This window comes from Bombus impatiens, unplaced genomic scaffold (assembly GCF_000188095.3).
Source record: "Bombus impatiens unplaced genomic scaffold, BIMP_2.2 scf_0896, whole genome shotgun sequence".
NCBI lineage: Eukaryota > Metazoa > Arthropoda > Insecta > Hymenoptera > Apidae > Bombus > Bombus impatiens.
Window position 1 is genome coordinate 3,608 of NT_177315.1, and position 24,059 is coordinate 27,666.

Consider the following 24,059-nt stretch of genomic DNA (forward strand, 5'->3'; position numbering starts at 1 on the left):
AAAGAAATATGAGAAAAGTAACAATATTTAAATGTCAGAATTTTTCTAATTAAACACGATCCTTTTTTCTACGACGACACAAGGCGGCGGTTCTCCTCGTATTAAGTTTCCATTGCCGTGCAGATATCGTCTGGAACCAGTAAGAAAGGCCAACTCGACGATTTTTACTATTTCTACCGAGTTCTATTTTTTACTATAATCGCAACGAAGCGATTGACGTTAATAACATCGGGCAAAGTTATTAATATCCGTATCCGAACGTACGATGTATATATATACATAGCTGTGTCTCGTTACAGAGTTAATGAGATTTCAAAATGATTTGCAGAAAGGAAGGAAATAATAGATGCACAAAATTATTTGTTTTATATTATTTTACTGAATTATGTTATGTAGATGCCGCGAATCATGCTTTAGAATCGAACTTCTGTATTATGGGAAGTTTAGCGTTATCCGCAGATTTAAATGACCTTGAACATCCCGCTCGGTATTTTGAAAATAGTTTCAATCTATTACAGCAGCATTTCTATTAGGCATTATGTCTATTCGATCTTTCGTTACCTTAAACCCTTTCTCTTTTTCAGGAATCGAGCTTCTCCTGGACATTCTTTTTCAAAACAAACCTTTTGCAAGCTCTCATGAGCATTAAAAACACTTCTATCACAATTTTGTGCCAGTCGCACAGCTATCCATTACTTGTAACGAGAGTTTGTATTCTTTTTTCATCCGCAGATTCGCCCTTTAATTTATCAAAAGTTGACTTAGCCCGATAGCATATTGTTCTGCGATCAAGTGGTCATTTTTTAATCCGTAATAGGTCGCCACGTCATAGCTTTAGCAAAGTTCCCATTTCAGCAGCGAGCGGACCTCATAAATCAATCGAATGACCTTCCTTTATCACTATTACAAAACGTCTAAGAAAAGTTTTATGATTTCTAATTAAGCCTGCAAGTTTATAAAGTTTCTTTTCTCATAAATAGAATTCTGTGATGAAGGAGGTGATTGACATCTCGATGTCATCATTAATGATATTTTCAATAAATTTTAATAAATTTCATACCACTTGATTCTAAATATGCTGCCATTTATGCTAATTTTATATATAATTACAGTCTTATAACGTAAGTTGTATTATTGAACAACGTTATAAAAACTGTAACGTTGCGACAATTATATGTAAATAAAATTGCAATTATAATATTTAATATTTAGCTAATTATTATTATTATATAATATAATTATAATGAAATACCATTATATATTATTATATTATAATACAATATTATTATATAGTATTATGTAATAATATTATTATATAATAATATTAATGTAATTTGCAATATTATATAATAATATTTTATAATATTATATTATATTATAATATATTATATTTATATTTATTATATTATATTATATTATATTATATTATATTTATTATATTATAATATTATATAATAATATTGTATTATGATATAATTATATATAATGGTATTTCATTATAATTATATTATATAATAATAATAATTAATTAAATATTAAATATCATATTATTATACTAATAATATAATAAAATAGGTCATCAATTCCTAATTACAGATTATAAGTATCACTGAAATTGTTTTTCTTTTTTTGTAATCTATTGATATAGGCATATTTTTCCTTCAATAGCTCAAGGTTTCTTCGATGATATGGCTCTCTTATTTGTAACAACTCTCCAAATATTTCAAGAAATGTATTCGATTCCAATTCTAAGAGTTGGCTTCACCGTCGATGTCATTGTTTGTATCGTGAAAAATCGGCGTGGAAAAATAAAAAAAAAATCAAATATTGTTGATTTCCCTGGTAATCTTGTTAGGCAAATCTTAAGTGTATCCGTAATTTTCAGGAAGTACTGCATTGTTAGCTATATATGCAAAAAAGTCCGGCGAATGACTGGAAAGTACTGCAATCACATCATCTGTTCCATATGTATTTATTAATTTGATCTCGGGAGTGGGATAGTATACACTGTAGGTCGACTAGAAATTTACCACATAATTATTGGTAGTCATAATTAGTTGGTTATGCGCGCTCGTAGATATAGAACTTGGCATGGAACGCTTCGATTGTTTTCATCGAATCTAGGACCTGTCCGTACGAAAGCTCAACACCAAAGTGAATTATTGCCTGGAAAAAGAAAAACAGTGTTTAATGATATAATCGTGCAATTAATTGTAAGTACTGACACCCGAACGTCCTACTTCTTAAAAAATTTAATCTAAACTCTAAAATTAGAACTTCAGTATCTTCTGTAGCAAAGTAAACATTTCTTTCTTTTTTTTATTATTTAATTTGTACTTTAAAAGGTAAACATTTGTCTAGGTAAACATGAAATGAAAAAGTTTTCATCAAGATTTGTGAAATTATTGATAAATAATTAATAAGATTTATTGTTTCTGAACAATTAAAAACTTATTTGTAATATTAGAGGTATCTTTAACTTTTAAACAATCCTGCGAGTTTATCGATCGCTTGTATTTTTCATTTTTTCCTTAGTGTCGACGCGTTATTTCGTTCTTTAACTTTATATTTTAAGCATCTTCCTTCAAATGTCGAATAAAAATAAAATAAGGATAAAACTGCAGGAAAGTTACCCCCTCTCCGATTTCGACGATTTTAATATATTTTTTTTATTATTATTTAATTTGTACTTTACAATTTGTCCTGGACATTCGGTAAATTTTTCAAGCTGATTTTAATATATGTTACAAAAATTTTGAGCCACCTTTTCTACAAATATAACCGGCATAGATGGTATTATATAATTTTAATTTATATTATATAATATAAAATAGCAGTATTATATGAATCTATTATATAAGATATATAATATTTAATAATATAGTATTATATGTAATACTATAACTGATAATACCTTTAATATAAATAATTAATATTATAATTTTTTTTTTATTCAGTTGTTTACATTCACAATTTGTCCGATTTGGACATTTGGTATTAATATTATTAGAATAGTTAAATTTGTATTAAAATTATTAGAATAATATTATAACAATGAGGAATTTCCTACCGTGATAGTCTACGTGTGTTTGACTCTTAATATTTGGCAGAAGCCCAAAATTTAATCTATCTACGTTCCTTAGCTTTCCAAAATGTTGTTTCTTTAATACTAATAATTTTTCGATATAGATACCTTATTAACTTTTTATAAGGAATTAATCTGTTCTAATCTTTGATTTTGATGAATGGAACCTCTGATTATTCAGAACAAAAATCTCAACATACTATTTGTTACATTTAGAAGAAAAAAAAAAAATAGCAATTAAGTTAGAAAAATTTACCAAATGTCCAGTTGGAGAAATTGTAAAGTACAAATTAAATAATAAAAAGAAAAAAAAAATTTAGAAAAGTCCAAAGTTATCCCTGAGAAATTAATTGGATATAGTGTTTTGTCTTAATAAATTTGTTCTGCTAAGTCTGCAATTCTTCGAATTTAGGAAAAAATCTTAACCGTTTGTTTTTCTTTTCAGACAACCGACAGTATTCTCTCTTAATTTTGTTAAAGTGAACGAGTGTAAAAAATATTACAAAATGGACGAAGTGAATTATTTCATGAATGTCACTGGTCCCGAGCACTGGATAATCTTTGACTTTGAAACAACTGACTTTATCTGGAACGTTCTGATATGGATGAGGAATTATTGGTGGAAGTGCTTTTACTATACTGCTATTTATTTAGTCGTCATTTTCACAGGGAAGCTTTATATGTCAAATAGACCAAAGTTTGATCTGAGAAATGCACTCGCATTATGGAGCGGATTACTTGCGATATTCTCCATTATAGGGACTATAAGAACAATGCCAGAATTGTTTCACATATTATACAATCACGGATTTTACTATAGTATTTGTTCGAACAGGTAATTTCTATGTCGAAGTATTGAAATGTTTTCGAACGAATCGTACATTGAAAGTCAATCGTTAATTAAACTGTTGTTACTCGCTCGTTGCACTCTCGAATCATCAAATGTCTCTGTTAAAAACGTTTTTTGATATCTCAAACGCGAGCGAGTTCTAACGACATCGTTATCTTTTAAGCTTATATGACGTCGTTAATTGGAAACTGCATTCGTTATAAAAACCTCGATTCTTGCCTGCACTTTTAATCTCATTTCCGCGCAACGAACAAGTAACCATATTTCTCATTTCGTATTTGAAACAATACGCGCATTATAAAAGTTTATTCATTGGTGAAATAATTTTCTGAAAATATTTTATGTTTATTATTCTAATGTTTCGCATTGTGTGCTTTTAGTTACTATACTCATGATAATGTGTGTGCTTTCTGGTCAAGCTTGTTCGCCTTATCAAAGATCGTAGAACTTGGCGATACTGTCTTCATTGTGTTACGAAAGCAGCCATTAATATTTCTACATTGGTACCATCATATAACGGTTATCTATTTCACATGGTACTCTTATGCGCTACTCATGGGAACATCCAGATGGTATATCGTGATGAATTACTTTGTCCATTCCTGGATGTACTCTTACTATGCTCTTAAAGCAATGGAAATCAAACCACCAAGATTCATCGCCATGATGATTACTACGATGCAGCTAGTGCAAATGGTTGTAGGTTTCTTTGTAACTGGCGCGGCTTACTATTATATAAAGATTGGCGAGAAACAATGCCACGCTACGACTTTCAACGCCGCTTGCGGTTTGGTCATGTACTTCAGTTACTTCGTTCTATTCGCTATGTACTTTTACAAGGCCTATCTGTCTGGTAATAGCAGGACGAAAGTCGAATAGGAATACCATAACAATAGAACAAACGATTTTGCAGAAATGCTATTTAAAATCGTGTTACTTATACTGCATACAATATTTACGTTTGTATTTATAATAGTTTTATTGTATTTTCGACTAATCGCGAAGAAACACGTCAACGGGAGTAAATCTCCGTTACGATTATAATAATCGACGCCGCGAATAGATCGATCCTTTGATTTCCGTTGAGATAATAGGGGTGGTTGAGGGGGTATAACACTGCGATTAACAGGGTTATAAACTATATATTTTTAACACTTAAGTTACACCGTTGCTTGTGATATACGTCGTAGACAATGATTTGGTTTATAGAGATGCGATACACTGGCACGATATTCGTTGGTAATCGAGCAGGCTCTTAGAGTGCTTTGTTGACGTAGCAATAAGGGAGACTGACCCGGTACTGACATGTTGACTATTCTAACGTTGAAGAATAAGTAAAGTACAGTGACGATGCTGTATCGGAGGAAAGCTAATGATGGGTGTGTCTAGCGCACGGGACCATCGGATTTGTTGATGACACTTTTGGTTAGGAAAGTGAGGGCAGTAAACATTGCTTCTGATTGGATAAAAGAAGGTTGGTGGACTAGGAAGGGTCTTAGCCGTCCTCCATAGAAGGTTGCTAGTGGGAAGCATGAACGTGAGAAAAACTAACTTTCCCGTGTCAAGCCGTAGTAGACAATAATCTTTAGAAAAATTTTTTTTTTATTTATTTGTTAAAATTACAATCAATTCTCGCGTTGAGAACCCTTTAGAAAATGATTTAGAAAAAAAGATACTTGTTCGGTCTGAAGGACCTTAGCTAGCAAATTCCTGAGATTTACTATGTTTTCTTTTTTTTTTTTTTTTATTTGTTAAAATTACAATCAATTCTCGCGTTGAGAACCCTTTAGAAAATGATTTAGAAAAAAAGATACTTGTTCGGTCTGAAGGACCTTAACTAGCAAATTCCTGAGATTTACTATGCTTTTTTTTTTATTTATTTGTTAAAATTACAATCAATTCTCGCGTTGAGAACCCTTTAAAAAATGATTTAGAAAAAAAGATACTTGTTCGGTCTGAAGGACCTTAGCTAGGAAATTCCTGAGATATACTATGTTTTTTTTTTTTTATTTATTTGTTAAAATTACAATCAATTCTCGCGTTGAGAACCCTTTAGAAAATGATTTAGAAAAAAAGATACTTGTTCGGTCTGAAGGACCTTAACTAGCAAATTCCTGAGATTTACTATGCTTTTTTTTTTATTTATTTGTTAAAATTACAATCAATTCTCGCGTTGAGAACCCTTTAAAAAATGATTTAGAAAAAAAGATACTTGTTCGGTCTGAAGGACCTTAACTAGCAAATTCCTGAGATTTACTATGCTTTTTTTTTTATTTATTTGTTAAAATTACAATCAATTCTCGCGTTGAGAACCCTTTAAAAAATGATTTAGAAAAAAAGATACTTGTTCGGTCTGAAGGACCTTAACTAGCAAATTCCTGAGATTTACTATGCTTTTTTTTTTATTTATTTGTTAAAATTACAATCAATTCTCGCGTTGAGAACCCTTTAAAAAATGATTTAGAAAAAAAGATACTTGTTCGGTCTGAAGGACCTTAGCTAGCAAATTCCTGAGATATATTATGTTTTTTTTTTTATTTATTTGTTAAAAATACAATCAATTCTCGCGTTGAGAACCCTTTAGAAAATGATTTAGAAAAAAAGATACTTGTTCGGTCTGAAGGACCTTAGCTAGCAAATTCCTGAGATATATTATGTTTTTTTTTTTATTTATTTGTTAAAAATACAATCAATTCTCGCGTTGAGAACCCTTTAGAAAATGATTTAGAAAAAAAGATACTTGTTCGGTCTGAAGGACCTTAGCTAGCAAATTCCTGAGATTTACTATGTTTTCTTTTTTTTTTTTTTTTATTTGTTAAAATTACAATCAATTCTCGCGTTGAGAACCCTTTAGAAAATGATTTAGAAAAAAAGATACTTGTTCGGTCTAAAGGACCTTAGCTAGGAAATTCCTCAGATTTACCATGGGTCCTTAAGACTATTGAGTGTACGCAATAAGGATGAGCGGACATCTGATTCCCATCTTGCCCGCGGTGTGTGACTTGGTCTAGGTACAGTGTCGCCCGACGTAACATTTATTATACGAAATATTTTGAAATCTCACTAGTACTGTAACAGACACGACACGACGTAAATTTTGAAACGGATCTGAAAATGTAGAAACATTCGATAACTACACAAAAAAGATCCTTTGCATAATTGCACAGTCGTCCTTATCGCGATAAGGCGAATGTTCGAGATCAAGTAGTGTAACATGATCCTGTGTCAGACATCGCTAAGACAATGTATCTAGGTAGTAGTTCAAAAGCGAAAGCTTCTTATTTACAACTTTTTTAATGTTTTAAAGTAAACTTTTACCGACGTATTTGTAAGATCTTTCTGATTGAAACGAGACCAAACATGATATAATTTGAGTTACATTTACTTATTGATATGTATTTAATTATTGTTTATCAAGTAAGCAAACATACTCAAAATTATATCGTGTTTGGTCTCGTTTTAGTCAGAAAAATGTAACAAACATATCGGTAAAAGTTTTATTAATCATAAATTAAAAATAGAAAATATTGATTTTTGAGATCCGAGCTTGTTGCCAGTCTTAAATGCTTGTTGACTCTCGATTTTTCTTCGTTTCTTACTCGTGTTTACGTTCTTTTCTACATTCGGTATGTCTAAGATCTGAGTTTTGAGGAATAGGATCGTTTCTGCATCTCCATAATTGCAACACTTAGGTCCCGATTTTCGTGCAATTATCAAACGGTTTGCATACGTAGAAGTTACAAGATATTTATTGAAAACGTACACTTCGTAAAAACCACGAAGGTATTTGACAGTCAATTATTCACCATATTAATAAGCTATAATATTCAGTCCATCCTTAGCACTAACCATATGCTTAAGGCTATTATTTATACTGTATATTAACTTCTATATGTATATGTTACGGGCGAAATCTGCAAGACACGCGGATACGGTTCTGTCGGTACAATGCAGAATTAAATGTCAGCCACTTAACAGTACAACGCCTGACGGGCATCGACATATTCACAATTATAACTCATGTAACAGGTTAGTACCGGCACAACAACGTTGACTTATCCATGCGTCGGTAACATACGAGATCACATTTCCAACTATTGCCCATATTACAAAAGTATCGAAATTTACTATTAAAGAAACGGCTATAATAGCATTGTTACTTGATGAGAAAGAAGACAGTAGAAAAAGAGGAGAAAATACTGAGTGTATAGAAGTCTGGGATTAAGAAAGAACGAAGGTGAATTTCATACACTACATATATATATATATAAATATGTCAACGACCCAATTTCAGATATTATTTAAAAAAATCGAAAATGTTATACAAAAACGAAATACAAATTTTAGACAAGCAATAACGTCCATAGAGAAACTGGCAATATATTTAATTCTCGTTTGTCTATAATTTCACATCTTAATACGTCCTTCGGTGACTGTCATAAGAAATGAGTGAAATGAGAAGATAAATAATATTATAAATTCCTTTATCGAATATAAGAAAATAAATATTTAGGCTATTGAGATTTCATATTCTCCACAAAGAATAAATCTATGTGATAGGCGTACAGCTCTTTCGTTCTTGTCACAGTGTGTACTATGTACATTTGCATTCTGTTCTTTCTTTTTCAAAAATATGACAATGACTCTTTTTCGTAGAAATCGTATGTCTCTAATGACCATTATAAGACGCCACTTGGATTAATATTCCTTGTACATATATTGTGTATAATTTACAGAGCATTAGAATCGCGAGTGACATTTGTGCGTGATGCTATGTATGGTTACACCAAAGAATGTACAATTTTAACTAGAAAAAGGTATGATTGAAGCTATGAGAAAAAGGTGACTATGCTATTGAGGATAAGTGGGCGCAGTTCTATGTAAATAATATGAATTTGTCTATGTTGGTCTGAAATACGATCGAATATATAGGTTGGACATTCCAGGGGGAGGGTAAGAGTTAGGGTTAGGGTTAGGATTAGGTTTAGGTTTAGGTTTAGGTTTAGGTTTCAACAAAACTCTTGACAAAGCAATCTCGGGAATTGTGCTTTACAAGTCGCTTTTACAAACAGACACTAGAGAACGCTGCGATCGAGAAGTTAACGCCATCCTTCGATGAAATTGTTGAACATAAAAAGAATAAACTAAATTGAGATTATTCAATGTAAAGTAAACTGAATACAATTACAATGTAAAGTGGCTAAAATAAACTACTCTTCAAAGTTTTTCACCAATTATTTAAAGTATTTGGTAAAGAAAAATGTTGTTTAAATAAATATCAATTATGAACCATTATTAAATATGTATTATTACCTCCAACAAAAAAGTTGAACAAAAATATAACTTCCAAATCAAATCTGTACCTATCTGTTTATCTATCTGTACCTATGTATCTGTACCTATATATTTAATAATTTATATTTGTCGCGTATATCGGGAAGTAAACTATACATTTTTTTAATGCGTTAAAATATTGTGTTATCGTTAACACTCTATAATGTGTAAATAGTATCTTGTCCAAAATATTATTCATAATTGAAACATTTCAATGTTATTAAATTTTGTATTGAAAAAGCAAAATTATAGAGCCTACAAAGGTTTTTAATAGTAAAAAAAACTATGTATATTATATGACATTTATTAGATATTAATTAGATGCAAAGTAATAGCATATGCAATATAATCGTAGTAATAATAAATTTAAGACAGAAGTCGGTGACTATTACCATTATCGTGGTACGGCTTTTCCTTCCATCCTCCCTGCTAGTTAGCCCGCCGTCGGTCGAATACGAGGAGATATTCGACAACCGTGAGATCGAGCTTCGACGTCGCCTGCTAATTGTGATGAAATTCGGTTAAATGGAAAGCTCCATGTAATTTTAACAGGAACAGAAAACTTATAATTGCGATACTTGTCCCGACAAGCCGAGGATGCATCTTGACATATGTTTTATAAATTATCGCAAAAAAATACAGAAAACATATTACATACATACATACAAATACATATACCAATACATATACATATTCAATATAAATATATATACATATTCAAAGATGTAAATATATGTCGGATTAACACTGGGAGTAAGGTTTTGGGCGTCAGATGTATCTTCGCGGGAATTAGTCATTAATGCGGTACAACACAAATATAGTTTATTGCAATAATGGGGTTGTTACAATCTTGACAGTTAATCACGGCGATTAGGCACTCGCGAAGCTAGCGACGATGGCCTCAGGTTCGTTAACGAATCCACGGTCAACGGGATGACGAATGCGATGTCATACACGTATGACTCAACGTACAAGTAAAACTTATCTGAATGAATTAACTTGCAGTCCAAGTGGAACTGTCCTTATATATTTCTCTCCCCACCTCTCGGATCAATCTTTGTTTTTAAGGAGAGCCATATAATCATTCCATAACTCTGTCAGGTACACGTCCCTCCCGTGACCGTGGCTACGTCCAGTGACCCGCTATGTCATTTCGAGCCCGAACCCATCGTCATAAAGCCAGATTGGAACATTAAAACTATTTCTTATTTTTATTACTTAAGTGTAGCTATAGTAAAAGTCTGGACTAGGGTATCGGGGTTTTTCTCAACATTCCAGACGGGGAATCCTGATACCCCGCGGAGGGCAGGGACACAGCGCAGCACACGCTGGAGCTCTGTCCGGCGTGGGAGCTGCCCGTTACAACCTGCGGCACGTCATAGGAGAAAGACTGACCCCCTCGGCGATTGTAGAAGCGATGTTGAGAGGCCACAGGAATACGAGGCCGTCCGCCTCTTATTCCAGAATAAGGGAGAGAAAGAAAAACTCTCAGCCTTGTAGGATAAGACGATGGAGGAGGATGGTAATAGAGCCGCCTCATCGCCGTCCCAACGCACCACGACTAGAGGGGGCGATAGCGCTAGGGGCAATGTCCCCCTCCCCCTAATGCCAAATTAAACAGACGGAGAATTTCAGGACTGGCTCGAACAAGAGGACGCGGAAAGGGGGTGCAACAGAAGATAATTCCTGGGGCACTCCTATCATACGCGTAGGATGGTCATCGTGGGGTTTTAGTCGGTAGGAGTCCGATACTACTCTGCTGTTACCCGATTATTAGCAACAGCGGAGTGTCCATGAGGATTTCTGCACGTACAAAAAAAAAAAGAAAAGAAAGATATAATGTTTAATCTTTGAATATCTTGCAAAATTTGACATACATTTTCGGATAGTGTAATATCGTGAAAATTAAGGATATAAATTTTTCCCGATTACTTACAATTTATTAATATTGAAATAAATATACAAACATAAATTGGACAGAACGATGTTTGTTTAACTGAAACTAAATGCGATACTCGTATCTATATCAAATAACTTTACAGTTATTTGGCCACTCTCGTCGCAACGAATCTAACACATTCTGTCTCTCTCTCTCTCTCCCCACTCTCTCTCTCTCGCAACTCGATCAATTCTCTCGACAACTCTGACTCTCGCAACACACACACTTTTCGACTCGACACTCTAACCTTTCGGTCGTGAAACACGAAACCGTCCTTCTGATCTAACGTCCTTTGATGTTTTTCTCACATCTCTGTAAGAACTAGGTGACTTCAGTCACATAGGCGCTCTTAAATGTAAACGAACCACAGAAGGACGACGCACACGGTTTTTTCTAATTTCAACCGACCTCTAATTTAAATTACTTTACGATATTACAATAGGTTTCAAATTTTTCTATTGTAATCACGGTAGTTGTGTTTTATTACAGTGCTAATGAAATTTCATGTATTTATAAAAATTTTCATGCGTTACATATTCAGTATTGGTTAGGATGCACGATTCCACCGAGAAAGAACGAGTAACGAAATCAAAATAGCCTAAAACTTAAGTGATATGTACTTCTACAAACGAAAATACGACGAAAATGATGGACAAAGATCATTACGTTTGGAATTTTGTTTATTAGATATTGACATTTGAAAATTAATCAAAATTCCCTTGTGAGTTGGCAATCCTCAAACTTCGCATCTTTCAACAAGTGTGCTGCAAGAACATGTGCAATATCTGATAGTTTAGCCCATTGATCTCTTTTCCCTTAAATTGCAAGATAAAAGCAGTAGTCATCCGGCGTAAATATCTTGTCTCAATATACTGCGAAAGATATAATACAAACGCAAACTCTTACAATTCTCTGTAACACGATTCGGCAATTGGATTGTACAAAATGGTACACAATGAGAATTCTTTATGCGTCATTTGAAATTTTCATTCGAACAAGCGTGTACATTATCTCAGATTTGCTCATGAAATTTTAGAATACTGAAATCTTAAATTTATCTTTAGTTCGTAAAGTATTAATAATAATTAATATTCTTCGCTATAGAAAAGTAACAATTCGAAACTTTTCTGATAAAAAGTCGATGATATTTTTCACAATTATTGATTTTTGAAATGTTACATTTCTAAATATTTCTATACTCACGAATTCTTTTGCCAGAAACTTCATAAAAATTCGTCAAAAGATGCTTTTGGATTTCAAGGAGATCCTTGTTAATTCATTGACAATACATGTAACGCTGATCCTGCTAAACTAGTCATCATAAAATTAATTGCTAAATTAAATGTGCAACTAATACTTATCACTAATATTATGCATTTTCATTTATCACAAACATCTTTTACGTCTTTCAGTTAAGAAAGACTCGTAAAAACTACGTATTTCTAAGTGACATTTCTTAAATCGCATCTCTGTGTTTTCAAAAAAGCCTTTGAAGGCTACTAAAAAGTTTCCCAAAACTTTGGTCTTTCATTTTATCTTGACCTTGTCATTGCTTGATGTTTTATTGGCATATGCCTTTTTAGCTTTGTCTTTAGATTTGTTAGATAGATAAGCCTGCTGGAAGAATCTAGCGAATAGAATGAAATAGCTGAAGTACATTAGCATCGAAAATTTGATGTTGGAAAGTGTAACGTTACATTCGTTGATTTGCATGTAGTAGTAAGCCGCAAAGACTATAGCGCAACCTACAACCATTTGCAACAATTGTAGCGTAGTGATTGTTATGGCTATCCATTTTCGTAGACTGAATCCCATTGCTTTCAGAGCGTAATAAGAGTACATCCACGAGTGAACGAAGAGATTCATCGTAGTGAACCATCTGCCAGTCGCTGAAGTTTCCCCATAAGAGTACCATGTATAAAGAAGAACAGTTATATGGTGATACCAGTGTAGGAATATTAATGGTTGCTTTCGTAACACGATGAAGGCTGTGTCACCGAGTTCTACTACCTTCGACAATGTAAACGAGAACGTCCAAAAGGCTGCAACGGGGTCTCGCGTAAGGAAACTGAAAAGCAAGTAATTACGTTTCTGCTGTGAATGAATATTCTGGAAATATGTACGATAATATGTAATAGGATATTATTCTTATACTGAAAATATTTTCAGGAATAAAGTATTAAAGTGAAATTACTTTGGAACACAGACGCTATAGTAAAACCCATAATTGCTTAAAGTGTGGAACATCTCTGATCCCATTCGAAGAAAGCCAAGAATGGAGAACGTCGCAAGCATCAAACTCCATAAAGTAAGCCAACGTCTTAGGTCGAACTTTGGCTTATCTGATAGGTAATACTTCCCAGAAAAAACTAGAATGACGTAGATAGCACAATATACGAGGCAGTATGGCAAATGATCATTCATTGGCGTCACGGTATCCCAATAAATAAAATTTTTTTCCAGGTTCAAGACGTACGAGTAATTAGGTTGAGACATCTGCATGTAGCTCATATTCTCCTTCATCTTATAATCCATTTTAACGCTCGTCCCGGGATTTGCCTTTTCTATCCAAGATTTTTATCTCTGTTGCCAATCTATTGAAAAAGAAGAAGAGTACATCGGATACGGTGTAATTTATATTCTGACGAACATGAATAATTGTTTTATGTATTTATGTAGTAGCGTATAATATAGTTACTTATAAATTATTCCGTGATTTGGTGTAAACGTATATGGCGAATTGCACGTTATCCAATTATGCTTTTTAGTACTCGTGTCACAAAAATGCGCCTTATCTTTAATAGATCCGATAACAAACTTATTCTTAAATTATATTATCTCATTAGCGGAAAAATGATAAACTATCTGGACTATACTATAATAGGTCACAACATTCAATAACAAAAATTGGCGAAAATATCTTAACTTTATCTATATATTGTAGATCAGTTAATTTTTTTAAATGTTGTGTACTTAGTTTTTGCACAACTCTGCTAATACTAATTGTCTGTTCAAATTGACTGTTTGGTGATTTTTATGAAGTGTATTCTTTCAATGAATATCTCTTAATTTCTATATACATCTTCAGATACGTTTCAATTTCACCGATACAATTACGTTAGTTGTATCTCGTTACAGGGCTAATGAGATTTGAAAATATTTTTTAGAATACTCAAACACTTTCACGAGCCGCTGTGTATACAAAATATATAATATATTTGAGTGTTAATACCAACGTACATCACAGAACAAAATTCTTCTTGTACGATGGAAAATCCAACTTAGTCGATTCCAACGTTAATATCTCTTGTATCCAGTAAAAACAATTCTTGTATCCAGTATGAACAATTGAATTTCTGTTGAATTCTTGTTCTTCCTGTAACCAGAAAAATAAGACTGAAGACCAAATTATAAAAATCATTGCTACTTGGCCGTATAGTTCCCACTCCTGATACTGAATTAATAAATATGAATGTGATATATTCTCACATGACAGGCTTATTGGATATGTACGTTGGATCGAAGAATTTGCTTACCCACGGCTTTTTGTGTATATCTATCATTTTAACATGATATAATGACTTTAGTACGTACTACATCATATTTTTTATCAAACGACAATATAGATTTCATAAATGTGGTTTCTATTACGGTGAATTTTTGAAAGGAATGTTCCAATGATCTTTAAGAATTTTATTAAATGACATTAGACAATAATTTCATTTTTATTTTTACGCTGAAAATCAAAATTCCAATTTATCCGTATTTTGTATAATTCTTTGAGCTTAGAACACAGGTGAATTTTCCTAAAAATGGATCAACATTCAATAACAAACAGTGACGAAAATATGTTAACTTTATCTATACGTTGTAGACTAGCCAATTTTTTGAAATGTTGTTTACATAAGTGTATTTATTTTTAATTTGAACTTCTTCAGATTTAACAATATCCGAGATTCTACGAACAAGATGAGAGTTTAAAAAATATCCATTTATATATTTATAGTAACTATTTACATCTCATTATCTTTCTTACATAATTAGTTTCGACCTTGGACTCCTCTGACTGTAATGAATATAAACCAATGATACTATGACGACGTATAATTAATCGACGTATATTTATCGCAATTAATGCCTTTCATTGTGTTAATACTTAGCCAACCGCACGCGCCACGGGGTTCACTGTACATCTTTCCAAACATCGAGGACTAATATTCACTACTTAAAAAACAAAAGAGTCTAAAAATTATTTAAGTGGTCAATTATATTTTGCGGTAATGATGTTATTTAACCATTTCACATATCGTTTATACAAACTATCAAATTGAAAGTATACATTAGAAGTATACAAAAATATAGGTAAAATTACAAACATTAAAGATGACTAGAGATAAATAACGCGACTCGAAGGTGTAATTAAAAATTCATAATGCATTTTAATATCTTTTTACAATGTGGTATCGTTCGATTATAACTTTATTTAGTCATAACCGATAGTGTAATATTTGAATTAATTTTAACACCACTAGATCGCTATATTTTATTATATGCTGTACATTGTAAAAGCAGAAAAAGTGGCGCAATTAATTGGGAACAATTCCAGATAAACAATAACTGATAATAACAAAAAAAAAAAAGTCAAAAAGGGAGATCTCCCTGTTCGGTCACGCAGCGATGTACTTTACAGAGGGGAGATCTCCCTATTCGGTTGGCTAAGTGTTAATGATTTTGTTAATTTTGTTAGTGTTAATTTTTCATCTTCATGATTTTTTAAATTAGAATGATTTCAACCATTTTTTAATATGTTACCGGCAGTATGATTTTGAATGACTTTTCCCTACGGATGGTTCTAATTTCCAAGATATTCGTAAGAAATTTGTAAGAAACAGTAAGCGTACGCGTTGGTATCGGTTGCCTGCTACACGGCGGTTTGCAACGAGACGTGATAAAGTACGACGCGTACCGAGTGAAAATTCAAAGTCGATTTTCTCGAAAACAAAGCCCCGAACGAAAAATTGTTATTCTATATTTTCGACTTGTTTTTTCGCGTAGAATCACCCCCTTTCCGCTTGTACCACCAGTTACCAACCACCCTGTATAATATGATTATACATTATACATATCTATCAGTTTCATATACGATTCAGTTTGCGAATGCAAACTGCTCGTAAAAAAATTTAATGAGATGATTCCTGTAGACGATACATCATACGCTTTCATACGAAGCACGCATGAGGTTGGTGGCATTAGCTTGGGCGCCGTCTGTCAATTTTTCGGATACCACAATCTTTCGGCAGCGTAGTATTTTTAATTGTTGAAACTATGTCAAGATCCAAGGCTTCCGGTTATATGTATAGGAAAAACTCGTTGAATATGTTGACCTTTAAAAAATCATCGAAAGTGGAGGAAGTAGCTTTCCTATAAGTTCATCTCGATGTGTAAAGTCCTCTTGGGCATCTAGAAAATGTAATAAATTACGTAACATAGAAGCTTACTTCATTAATTAGAAACATCGTAAGCTTATCTCTATTCGAAGTAAATATTAGAATGGAACTATTATTTCAAGATCGGAATAAAATAATCTCATAAATATGCGATTATCAGGGTAATGAATTCTAATATCCAGTGGACGAACGTCTGTAGTGTTGTGTTAGTACTGAAATTAGTCTCAGCAATTTCTTAAAACATATTTCAAGCATTTCTAAAACATATTATCATAAACAGGAAATATCCATATCTCGGAAAGGAATAGTTCTAATCGATTTTTGGATCTGTGTGTATATTGTATAATTTTTTTTTTTTCATTTTTATGGAGGATAAAATATGATAAAATATATAAAGCACCCTGTATAGAAAGTCTATATCTATATACATACATTTAAATTATACAACTATGAATAGAATTTCTTTTTTAACAGAATATTATACATAATATTGAGTTAATGACTACAAGATTAATATTCGTCTACTGTATAATATTCTTCGACGATACGTTTAAAAAGATTAATACTTTGAACAGAAATTGGACGAAATTTTTTTCAGACGAATATTAGAGAAAAATAGTGAAGCCAAGAAAAAGCTTCTAAGAATGTTCAAAGAAATTACGCCGGCCATGTTCAATTGGCATAGCCAACACAATGGCTACACATGTAACAAATAAGATTGCATTTCTTATTGCAAAATTAATGGTATACTTACATATAAATATATGTACTTGTCTCATGATTTAACAGAGAATTGCCATTTTCTTTTGTCAATAGAATCGCATCAAAGTTTCAGTATCCATGTTGACTCTATTGTTCATAATAATATTGTGAAAATTATAAACTATGCGAACTGTCTTGTGCATTTTTGTGTGTTATTTCCTGAATAGAGAAGTACTTATCGTAAATAAAAATCTAATGAACTAAATAGCGTGTACGCTTGCTTGAGGCTTGAAAGTACACTTCAAGTCAAGAGTAAAAACAAGTTTACATTAGTAAGGTATTCCAAATTACTCGAAGTCAAGCGACTTGATTAATAAAAGAAGCATGATAATAGGAATTCAAAAGAATATCTCAAATCGAGTAAACAATAGTGAAATATGGAAATAAAGAGGTTTCGAGATTAAATTAATGTAAACGAGGCGTTAGACATCATATAATTTATTGCTAGATTCAATATGCGCAGCATTTGAGATTATCGTAAAATTTCTATATTTTCTATTCTATTTGAGCATTCTACCATAGCCACGTTTTAAGACTATGCTAACGAAGACTAGAACAAAATTTTCAAAAGTTATCTTGAAATGCGTTTCTATGTCTTCATAAAAGATTCTGACGAGGAACACTTCAATCAATATTATGTTATATTAAATTTAATAAAAATTCATATTAAATTCCGAACCGAAGTTCGTCGATTGTTTTTCATAAAAGTAGTCCTGCTCCTGAACTAATTATGAATAACGTTTCTTTTTTAAATATCTCGGTGGGCTTTTTAGTGCATTCTTTCAAATTATATAAAAAAAACCACATGATTATATCTACATGATAATCAATCGAACAGCGTTTCTCGTAAGAAGGTATTTTCATAAACTGCCATTGAAAAGCGTTCTTGAAAAAATGCTATTTTAGTTAGCCTTGAGCTTGTCGTTAGCATAATCTTTTTTTCCGACATTCTTCGTATGTTTGCCAGACAAATAACTATTCTTAAAGAATATAGAGAAGAGAATGAAATAGCTGATGTACATCAGCATACCAAGCTTGGCGTTGTAAAGCTGAACGTGGCAATCATCTCGTCCACTTGCTACGTAATAGTGACTCATAGCAGTTACAGCGCAACCGGCAACCATTTGTACCAGTTGTAACGTAGTGATAAGCATGGCAACCCATTTTGGCGGGCTGAATTGCATTGCTTTTAAAGCATAATAAGAGTACATCCATGAATGGACGAAGTAATTCATTACGGTGTACCATCTGCCTGTTGCTGTAGTTTCTATATAACATAACCACGAATAAAGAAGAACTGTTATGTGATGGTACCAGTGTAGAAAGATTAACGGTTGCTTTCGCAACACGATGAATATTGTGTCTCCGAGCTCAGCAATTTTTGATAAGATAAACAAGAATGTCCAAAAACCAGAAACGTGGTCTTGTGTAAGGTAGCTGTAAAAAATAATAATATATGTAATTAAGTTTTTAGCATTTTAGAAATATTGTTGTTATATAAAATAATATTATGTGTTATATGTCTCAAAATTTATCAGACTATAACATAGACAAATACCCAACATTTAGTTTTTAAAATAGTAGGGATATAGAATATTTATGTAATAAGATAAATCTAATAAGAAGAAATAAATTGATAAAATGAATTGAAAATAAACAATTTTTATTTGAATAATATATTTAAGACATAAATATACAAAGTTATTTCTTAATTAACTTTGAAACTTGTTAGTCATCTGAAAATATTTTAAAAATTAAAATGGGAAAATGAAATTACCTAGGTGAACAAATACTATAGTAAAATCCATGATGCCTTAACGTATGAAACATTTCTGGTGCTGTCCTAAGAAATCCCATAATGGAGAATAATGCAAGCATTGCACTCCACAAAGCAAGTTTGCTTCTGAGGTTAAACTTTGGTCTATTTGACATGTAATGTTTCCCACCAAAGATTATGACAGCGTAGATCCCACAATATAAGAAACAGTTTGGGTAATGGCTTCTACTCCATGTTAGAGAATTTGTGTAAGAGTAAGTTTTTTCAAAGTTGAAAACATATGAGTAATTAGGTATAGTAAGCTGCATATAATCGGCGTTGCCCATCTTGGGGTATCTGTTTTCTATCTTCTGACTATAGAGAAGGTATTGCCTTTCGCCTCTGGTACAGGTCAGCTGAAAAGAAAGAGAGACAATTGATGATATTTTTGTTAAATATTATTATAAAAGTATCAATAAGTATAATAAGTATTTCCATTTTGACTTTCCACAATGACTTTTTGGAAACAATATTTCTACATCGCTTCTCAAGTTTCCTCGAGTCATTAGTTATCTTAGAACTATATTATTGTCCTTTCCTATTCTGGTTCTATATTCTTCAGCTTCTTCTAGTTGTAGTGTATTGTTACTTAGCATATACTTTCTTCCTTTGACTACTTTTCTCACTTTTTATTCTAAAGATGCAAGCTCATTTATAATAATACTTCAGTTGAACCGTCTATTTGAAAAATTAATTTGTTTAATAGAATTGTTGCATTAATATCTTAAATATATGGAACTTGTGGTTTTCCCTGTATTTGAAATATTTAGTAGCATTTGCTTTGTATCAGGAATTGTTGCTTTATATAGTATTGTATCATTTTTTACTGGTTAGTCTCTGCCCTCTGTAATCAGTTTTCATCAATTTTAAGTTCAATCTTTTCCTTGTCATTACCACGTGTTCTTAGTGAAACTAACCTCATTTCGCTTTCGCCTTTAACAATTTTTATTCGTGTAGAACCATCATTAAAATGTAGCGACAAGTGAACGAATTATGGAATTTTTTGTTTGCTACTAAGCTTATATTTACTAAACTATATTAATAAATAACATTCATGCACACGTGCATATTGATCTTTCCACCTTACTATCGAAATAAATTGACAATCATTAAGATAACAGAATAATAAATCAATTCTTATACAACTGTAAATATCTAAACGAAATATTGTTATTAGCTGAAAAAGATTGGTAAGTTTCCGCTTCATATAAGAGTAAAGGATATCTGACAGATGACATTTTCAGACAAATGTCAATGTCAAATAAATATTAATACATTTTTGTTAAACAGGAAATACAGAAAAACTTAAACCTAGATTAAAAAAAAAAACTGTTTTTCAAAAAATAATGACCTATCTTAGAAATGTTAGAAAATAAAACATTCGGTATTTTCCTGTCATTATGTATATCTACGTGTCCTTATTGATTATCTCTTTACAACGTTATGTTGTTTTATATTTTTCGATTTTGTGAAAGAACATATTATAATTGTTGAATATCTTTGTTAGAGCTTCTTATTTTACGATAGCCTAATATTTTTGACCAAAACGTCTTTGAAATATCATGCGTATTATATAATAACTAAATTATGCAAGTCGTACGCTTTTACTAGTTTATTACTTACTGATTGAATTTTAATTTTTCGTTATGCTGTTTTGCAGCATTCGGCTCACGAGCAGACGTCACTGGAATCCTTTCACCTTTCGCAGGATGTTGATTTTGATATGAACTTGGAACCGTACTTACCTATCTTGCATTCCTAAGCCATCCCTTTCAGGGGTGTCTCAAGTCACGTGCGTTTTAACCCCTAACCATTTTTGAAGCCACAGCGTACGAATAATTACTTATTTTATTTGTATTTAAATAAAACGACTTGAAGAGGGTCCGTGCAAGGAAGCAAGACGAATTATTTATTTGTGATTTATTTACTTAGAAAAACAAATGATAATTTACGTCATAGGAAAACCTGTATAAAACAGTATTATCCATTTCTATATACATATACCCTTCTATTAAAAACTACAATTCGTCTTCTTATTGAATAAGCGATGTCAAAATTTGGACCACATTTGTCCATCAAAGGAGAGTGACGCGTATTCATCTATCGTACTATTAAAAGGAGTTCTACCTACCTAGCAGGAGTGGTGAGGAGCAAGAGAATGCTTCTGCTTATTTTACTAATTGTCTCACGTAGATATCACGCATATGCTGGCCGTGGCATGTGTTATCATAGTTGTAGTCATGTACTTGACGAATAAGTGAAAATCGTGTGATAAAGCACATTGTCAGTGAAGTGCAAGTGTATTTAACGGCAATAGAAATTGTTACATTACGAAGCTTAGGTATGTTTGCCAAGTGTAAACAGTGTGCATTTAAGCAAAATGAAACAAATAATTCTTACTCGCTCCGTATTCTGCCAGGCTTCTCTCTCTTTTTTTTCTTTTCCGCACGCCGTTGTACGTAGCTGCGCAGTGTCACCTGTATCTGATTTTCAGATGTAATTCAGAAATGATGCATTTCGAGTGAATTGCAATTCCGCACTGCGGAAGTATGTAACTTGTTGCGTCTCACGATACACAAACGGTAATCTTCCGTAAATGCTTCGCACAAGAAGAAGTTCAACATTTCGAATTTTTACATTCCATGGAATGATAGCTAATATGTTAAAAAAGTACATCAAAAAATTTTCTTTTTTTCTTTTCTTTTTTCTTTCTTTCTGCCGGGTGTCAGTGGAATCGTATCAAATTCGTAGTATTTACGTCAACTCTGTCGTTCGTAATAGCCTTGTTCGAACTGTCGAAGTTCACGATATTAATAATTTGATCGTTTGAAAAATTTGTGGCGAGATCGATCGCTATCAAATTGTTGAAATATTTTACAGTCACGCGATTCAGCATTTTTCTTTATTTACGATAAGCAGAGAGTAGGACGATTTTAGTCAGAACGACTATAAATTAATATTTATGAGTTATCTAGATTATTCAAATATAATGTTTATCTAAATGAGAAATTTCTCAAAAAATGAGTTAACTAAGAAATATTAATTCTTAGTCGTTCTGATTATCATTATAACCACGTTAATTTTTGGCTATCGATAACCATTCTCGATGACGGAAATTTAATTTTAGTCGTCAATAACCGATATAAATGACCGGAATCTTTTTGTAGTTACCGTTAATCGGTATCGACCACAAAAGCATTTTCTAGTTACATTCGACTATTGTCAATCGTTATTAACATTACTGATAAAATTAGTATTCATTGACAACATAAAGAATTTAATCATAAAACTCATATATTTTATTACGCAAAAGAACGGTATGAAAATATTTGAAACAAAATAATGGGATAAAAGATATCGTAGTTTATCGTAATATTTTTATCGACATTTGTATTAGTATTATACATCAATATCTTTTATTTTATTGTTTGTTGCATACATTTTCATACTGATTTTCGATTAAGAAAATATATAAGTTTTATAATTAATTACTTTTTATATTGCTAATGAATATATACCGATTATCAGTAATGAAAAATCAGTAACCAAAATGAAATTCGGGTTATCGATAATCATTACCAGTAAACAAAGAAATTTTAATCATTTATAATGGTCATTCCTAATCAAAATTATCTAATTAAACTTATCGACTTTCATATCATAAATATTACTATTTAAAATGTCTTATAATAATTGTGATGTTTGGCTAACGTTAAATACAATTATACTAATTACGTAAACTCACGATATGGTTTCTACGATTTTTCAGGAAATCTTGTCTACAAATTACGTATTGTTGATATTTAAGTCGGTTGGGACTGATGGAGCTTCTAAAATATTTTTCTCGTGAATAGAGAAGGATAACGCTTGCCGTAGATAATTACTACGTAGTTCCGTAGACTATGTACCTCCCGTGATAATCAAGTACGTATGACATAACAAATACCAATTGCTAATTGTATCACTCTGTAAATAATATTATAATTAAAACGCTATCCTTTCATTTTTCAGAATACTCGTAGCGATTTTGGAATTTGTTCTGTTTCGATTCGCGTCTACTTGAAAGTAAACTTCCTTTTCAAATATAATATAGTAATGTAAGCTGATAATATTATAAGACTGCAGCGATTACCGACGTGGGAAAAACAATCTATAGTCGGTTAGAAGATATGGATATCCGTAGAAAATTCGAATTTAATCAATTAATGTTTGTGTTATTATATGTAAAAATTTAAGTATATGTTATACATATGTATATTATATATAATTATATAGTATATGAATATTTAGTTAATGTTGGACGTACTTGTAATGCATGGACTTGAATTCGTCACTAACGATGACTAATTATGGACACAACTCATCAAACATTCTCATGTATAATTTAAAATGATAAAATATGCGATTTGAGAAATAATCGATTCAAAATTCGGTTTTTTAATAAATCATTTTTTATTTGTCCTCTTTGTTCGGGAAATTTATTGAAAGATTTGAATATCTAATACTAAGGAGGTATAATATATTCATTTCGGTAAAAGCTTAGAGCCACGATACGAACGTAGATATTTAGTAAGTGATATTTACGTTTTCTGCTAACGTGTTTGACAAAATTAGAGGAAACCATGACAAATTTCGGCTCACATGATAATGCAACGTCAAATAATTATAATAGAAGCAGAGAGGGCACTGTGACACATGAAAACATAGAAAAACGAAGCTCTGCATAGTTGAAAATAATATATGATAAACAAATTATAATATAATATAATATAATACTAATAGTACAAAAATACTAATATCATCGATTCTATCGGATTTCTATCGCG

General features: G+C 31.8%; 3 protein-coding genes and 3 long non-coding RNA genes across 9 annotated transcripts; 3 read left to right on the top strand and 3 right to left on the bottom strand.

The window, feature by feature from the left end:
- The first annotated feature begins 2,031 nt into the window (after positions 1-2,031).
- On the top strand, positions 2,032-4,901 carry LOC100748265 (elongation of very long chain fatty acids protein 6). Its single transcript, XM_003492895.4, has 3 exons — positions 2,032-2,213; positions 3,531-3,920; positions 4,316-4,901. Exons 2-3 carry the CDS (start codon positions 3,592-3,594, stop codon positions 4,812-4,814), a joined length of 828 nt encoding a protein of 275 aa, XP_003492943.1. The 5' UTR covers positions 2,032-2,213; positions 3,531-3,591; the 3' UTR covers positions 4,815-4,901.
- A 2,652-nt stretch (positions 4,902-7,553) lies between these two features.
- On the bottom strand, positions 7,554-9,820 carry LOC112213637. Its single transcript, XR_002947529.2, has 2 exons — positions 9,335-9,820; positions 7,554-9,298 (listed from the first exon to the last, which is right to left on the bottom strand). It is a non-coding gene; the product is annotated as an uncharacterized LOC112213637 (long non-coding RNA).
- Positions 7,874-9,163, top strand: LOC117152244. The gene is made up of 2 exons (XR_004462560.1): positions 7,874-8,210; positions 8,810-9,163. It is a non-coding gene; the product is annotated as an uncharacterized LOC117152244 (long non-coding RNA).
- Positions 9,821-12,277: 2,457 nt separating the features above from the next.
- Positions 12,278-14,819, bottom strand: LOC100748381 (elongation of very long chain fatty acids protein 6-like). Of its 3 annotated transcripts, none has more exons than XM_024370668.2 (4): positions 14,803-14,819; positions 14,441-14,584; positions 13,403-13,802; positions 12,278-13,276 (listed from the first exon to the last, which is right to left on the bottom strand). In XM_024370668.2, the coding sequence occupies exons 3-4, from the start codon at positions 13,741-13,743 to the stop codon at positions 12,736-12,738; spliced, it is 882 nt and encodes a 293-aa protein (XP_024226436.1). In that variant the 5' UTR covers positions 13,744-13,802; positions 14,441-14,584; positions 14,803-14,819; the 3' UTR covers positions 12,278-12,735. The 3 variants fall into 3 exon arrangements, with proteins under 3 accessions (XP_024226436.1, XP_024226437.1, XP_033179169.1); XM_024370669.2 differs by having other exon boundaries at positions 14,445-14,584; positions 14,803-14,817; XM_033323278.1 differs by lacking the exons at positions 14,441-14,584; positions 14,803-14,819 and adding an exon at positions 13,907-13,929.
- Positions 14,820-17,839: 3,020 nt separating this feature from the next.
- LOC100743038 (elongation of very long chain fatty acids protein 6-like) lies at positions 17,840-21,899 on the bottom strand. Of its 2 annotated transcripts, none has more exons than XM_024370670.2 (3): positions 21,634-21,899; positions 19,195-19,589; positions 17,840-18,854 (listed from the first exon to the last, which is right to left on the bottom strand). In XM_024370670.2, the coding sequence occupies exons 2-3, from the start codon at positions 19,518-19,520 to the stop codon at positions 18,320-18,322; spliced, it is 861 nt and encodes a 286-aa protein (XP_024226438.1). In that variant the 5' UTR covers positions 19,521-19,589; positions 21,634-21,899; the 3' UTR covers positions 17,840-18,319. The 2 variants fall into 2 exon arrangements, with proteins under 2 accessions (XP_024226438.1, XP_033179170.1); XM_033323279.1 differs by lacking the exon at positions 21,634-21,899 and adding an exon at positions 20,857-21,011 and having other exon boundaries at positions 18,129-18,854.
- Positions 21,511-23,977, top strand: LOC117152243. Its single transcript, XR_004462559.1, has 3 exons — positions 21,511-21,574; positions 23,003-23,157; positions 23,245-23,977. It is a non-coding gene; the product is annotated as an uncharacterized LOC117152243 (long non-coding RNA).
- Positions 23,978-24,059: the final 82 nt, after the last annotated feature.